At 45.2% G+C, this 4352-nt stretch overlaps 1 protein-coding gene across 1 annotated transcript; it reads left to right on the top strand.

Annotated features, from left to right (window-relative positions):
- Positions 1-989: 989 nt before the first annotated feature.
- Positions 990-3975, top strand: LOC138889233 (uncharacterized). Its single transcript, XM_070172509.1, has 2 exons — positions 990-1669; positions 3750-3975. Exons 1-2 carry the CDS (start codon positions 990-992, stop codon positions 3973-3975), a joined length of 906 nt encoding a protein of 301 aa, XP_070028610.1.
- Positions 3976-4352: the final 377 nt, after the last annotated feature.

Here is a 4352-nt window from a genome sequence, read left to right as displayed (position 1 = left end):
GGCTCGAAATAATCAAATAAAGTGATTGCTTATAGAAAAGGGTCGAACAAGAGACAGAATTGAGACCATTGCCCACGACATTCTTAGAAGATGCCAGGCATGTGAAGACATGACCCGCACTACTTTCTTCTCGGCAGTGATGATCTATGTCAAGTGAACCATGTATGAGCTAGAGCAACTTGAAAGAGATTTGGCACCTAAACCCGCGACGAGGCCGAACGATGCCCCGCGGGCACCCACTTTTGAACCACAAATGTATTCATAGATCGAGTCTGTAATTTCCATTTTAGAGTTTGTTGTTTGTCAGTCTGTTTTCTTTTTGCATCCAAACATGCTAGTATGTTCAGAGTCTGTATTCGAGTTCAGTTGAAGCCTGTTATTTTCCATTTCAAAATGTTTAGTTTGTAATAGAATGTTGTGGTAATGAAAAACTTGAAAAATTCCCAAAAATTGTTCCTTTATTTTAACACTTATTTTCACGAACTACGTTTGGTCTGATTCGTTAGGGGTAACGATACGTAGGCAATCTCCATAGGATTCGACCGCAACCAAATGAAGAAACAAATAAAGAAAACAAGAGAGGAAGGAAGAATAAGAAAAGAAAGGAGTGGAAAAACAGGAAAGGGATAGAATGCGGAAAGAAAAGAAAAGAGAAAAGAAAACAAAGAGAAAGCTTACAGATGGAACTAAGAAAATGCCGGGATGATGCATGCGGTCGAGCATTACCATCCAAATAGAACCCTCCCCCACCCATGGTTCCAGTCTTTGTGGAAGCTCCCCCAGCCACATTACATAGATCGTCCAGTGAGATGCTATTCCAAGCTCACGACACCCAATATTACCTTCCCGAACCCTCTTTTAAAGCGCCTGAGCCATATACCTATACACTCCATTTTAAGATCCCGGGAGAAGTTGAGAAACCGGTTAAGAATGCGGAACAGGAGGAAGTGATTCGTAAAGTCAAAAGCCTGGAGCAATCCTTCAGGAACATGCATGGTTTAGGCAACCAAGTCAGTGTTGCGTACAAAGATTTGTGCCCTTTCCCGGATGTCCAGTTGCCTGCAGGTTTCAAAATGCCCAAGTTTGATTTGTACGAGGGACATGGCGACCCGGTGGCCCACCTCCGAGGTTTCTGCAGTAAAATGAGAGGAGCTGGGGGGAAGGATGAATTATTGATAGCCTATTTCGGTCAAAGTCTGAGCGGGTCCGCATTGAAATGGTACACGAGACAGGACCCCGGTCGATGGTATACATGGAATGATTTGGCACAAGCGTTCATTGGCCATTTTCAGTATAACCTTGAGATATTCCCCGATCGTCTGTCATTGTTGAAGTTGGAGAAGAAACCCGCGGAGAGTTTTAGAGAATTTGGTTTCCGCTGGAGGGAACAGGCAGCAAGAGTTGATCCTCCGATGAGGGAGAGTGAGATGGTAGACTATTTCCTGCAGACGTTGGAGCCGACCTATTTTGGTCATCTGGTGACATCCGTTGGAAAATCATTCAATGAAGTGGTAAAAATGGGAGCCATGATTGAAGAAGGATTGAAGTCTAACAAAATCTTGAGTTATTCGGCATTGAAAGTAACTACCCAAGCCATCCAAAGCGGTACTGGTGGTGTACTCGAAAAGAAGAAGAAGGAAGAAGTTGTCACAGTTGAAGCTAGTACTTGGTCCAGGCCCAATAACCCTCCGCCCTACTACAACCAACCCAGACCCCACCACCCAAATTACCAGTATACCCCATATGGACCACCACAATATTACTATCCACCACCAGAACCACACTTTTCTATCCACCACGCCCAGACATACACTCAGCCTCCGGTGCACTCGCAATGGCGTGCACCGGCTCCCCAAAACACACATCCAACCCCACAAAACACCTATCCACCTCCCAGGACAAATAGACCAGGAAGCAGCTTCCGCCCAAACCAAGGTTTTAGAAGTGAGAAGGCCCCGAACAGAAAAACATTTACTCCATTGGGAGAATCTTACACCACTCTCTTCCATAAATTGAAACAGTTCGGAATGTTGACCCCAATTGAGCCCAAAGCACCAAACCCCCCTCCCATAAACCTGGACCAGTCTATTAGCTGCAAGTATTGCTCAGGGATGCCAGGGCACGATACTGAAAAATGTTGGAAATTGAAAAATGCGGTACAAGAACTCATTGATAATCGTCGTATTGAAGTACAGGCTCCGGAGGCTCCAAACATCAATCAAAACCTGTTACCAGCGCATTATGAAGCCAATATGATCGAACTGATACATAAGGGGACAGAGCCTAAAAAAACCTCGCAGACGGTCATGGTGATCCGTTCTACGGAAGCCAAGGTCAAAGAAAAGACAGTTAGCGTGAGGCCAGCGGTTCAGCTAAAAGTGATAAAAGATAAGCCAGTGTTGGTAATGGGAAAATGACCATTTGTTGCTGCAAAGAAGCTAGAGCCATTCAAGTTAGTGATACCAGGGTCATCATCTGCACCCGCGGTTGTTGTGAAACGGGCCTACATAGAACCAGTTGTCATAAAGCCGGTAGTCCAATTACTCGTGGCCGATAGCAAAGTCGTGCCGTGGAAATATGACAAGGTAGTGGTGACATACAAAGGAAAGGAAATTGAGGAAGAGAGTTGCGAAGCACAGGGATTAACTCGGTCGGGACGTTGTTTTGCTCCCGAAGAGTTGAGAAAGGCTAGGGGCGCTAAAGACAATCCAGTGCTAGTCAAGAAGGCTGTGACAGAAGAAGAGGCAGAGGAATTTCTGAAAAAGATGAAAGTGCAAGATTATTCCATTGTTGAACAATTGAGAAAAACACCGGCCCAAATCTCGTTGTTGTCATTATTGATCCACTCTGACGAGCATTGCCGAGCTTTGATGAAGATATTGAATGAAGCTCATGTGCCCGACAGAATTTCAGTGAACCATCTGGAGACAATTGCCAACAAGATCTTTGACGTAAACAGGGTAACATTTTCTGATGATGAATTGCCTGTGGAAGGCACAGAACACAATAAAGCTCTCTACTTGACGGTCAAGTGTGAAGATTCAATGGTTACTCGGGTGTTGATCGATAACGGGTCAAGTGCTAATATTTGTACGTTGTCCACATTGAACAAGTTGAAGATTGATGATAATAGAATCCGCAAAAATAGTGTTTATGTTCGAGGGTTCGACGGAGGGGGAACAAACACAGTGGGGGATATTATACTTGAATTGACTATTGGCCCAGTCGAGTTCACTATGGAATTTCAGGTATTGGATGTTGCAGTGTCCTACAATCTTTTGTTAGGTCGACCATGGATCCACGCGGCCAAAGCAGTTCCTTCCACACTGCACCAAATGGTCAAGTTCGATTGGGACAGACAAGAAATCGTGTTATATGGGGAAGATCCCACATGCGCCATGAATGATGTCATTGTGCCCTTTATAGAAACTGAAGATGATAAGGGACCATGGGTTTATCAGGTATTCGACACGATCCCGGTGAACAGAGTGCCCGAGGGTAAAAGCATTCCATGTCCTAGGGTGGCAGCTGCGACCGTCATGGTAGTAGCAGAAATGCTGAGTAATGGGTTCGTGCCAGGAAAAGGTATGGGGGGCTGAGCTTCAGGGCATTGTTTAACCTGTTTCTCTGCCCAAAAACCTGGACACCTTCGGACTGGGGTTCAAACCAACAATGGCAGATGTTAGAAGGGCTCATAAATTGAAAAAGAAAGCTTGGGTTCTTCCCAAACCGATTCCATGCTTGTCCAGGTCCTTCGTCAGGCCGGGTGTCAAGAAGCAGTCATTGGCAAAGGTGTTGGGTCCAATGATTGGTGCAGAGGGGAACTTGGATAAGGTGTTCGAGAGGGTATTTGCTGAAGTGAACATGGTTGAGGCCGGGGAAGGGTCAAGGAAAGCAGATATACAGTACATCGGACCATGTGCTAATGCCAACAATTGGGAAGCTACTCCTCTTCCAATTCGGAGGGAGTCGTAGTAGTGGGTTTTGTTTTCCTTTAGTTCACCTAGATTATTCCAGGGTTTGTAATTCAGTTGCTATGTTCCGTCCGTTTGGATGAGTTAAAATACTGTTATCTTTGTCGCACCTCCTAATTCCGCACCGCGAAGTGCGTAGGGAGTTTTTCCAATTAAAGGACAATCAAAACGGAATTTATTTATTCATTTCAGAGTCGCCACTTGGGAGATTTAGGGTGTCCCAAGTCACCAATTTTAATCCCGGATTGAGGAAAAAATGACTCCATATTACAATCTGCGTACCAGAAATCCGGATAAGGAATTCTGTTAACCCGGGAGAAGGTGTTAGGCATTCCCGAATTCCGTGGTTCTAGCACGGTCGCTCCACTGTCATATTCG

The sequence above is a fragment of the Nicotiana sylvestris genome, chromosome 4 (genome assembly GCF_000393655.2).
Source record: "Nicotiana sylvestris chromosome 4, ASM39365v2, whole genome shotgun sequence".
NCBI classification, from domain to species: Eukaryota; Viridiplantae; Streptophyta; class Magnoliopsida; order Solanales; family Solanaceae; genus Nicotiana; species Nicotiana sylvestris.
This window is presented reverse-complemented; position numbering and strand designations above follow the sequence as displayed.

Coding starts and splice junctions, on each gene's coding strand:
- LOC138889233 (XM_070172509.1), top strand. CDS start 990: ATGCATGGTTTAGGCAACCAAGTCAGTGTTGCGTACAAAGATTTGTGC. Junction 1,670..3,749: donor ACAGTTGAAGCTAGTACTTG/GTCCAGGCCCAA, acceptor ATGCTTGTCCAG/GTCCTTCGTCAGGCCGGGTG.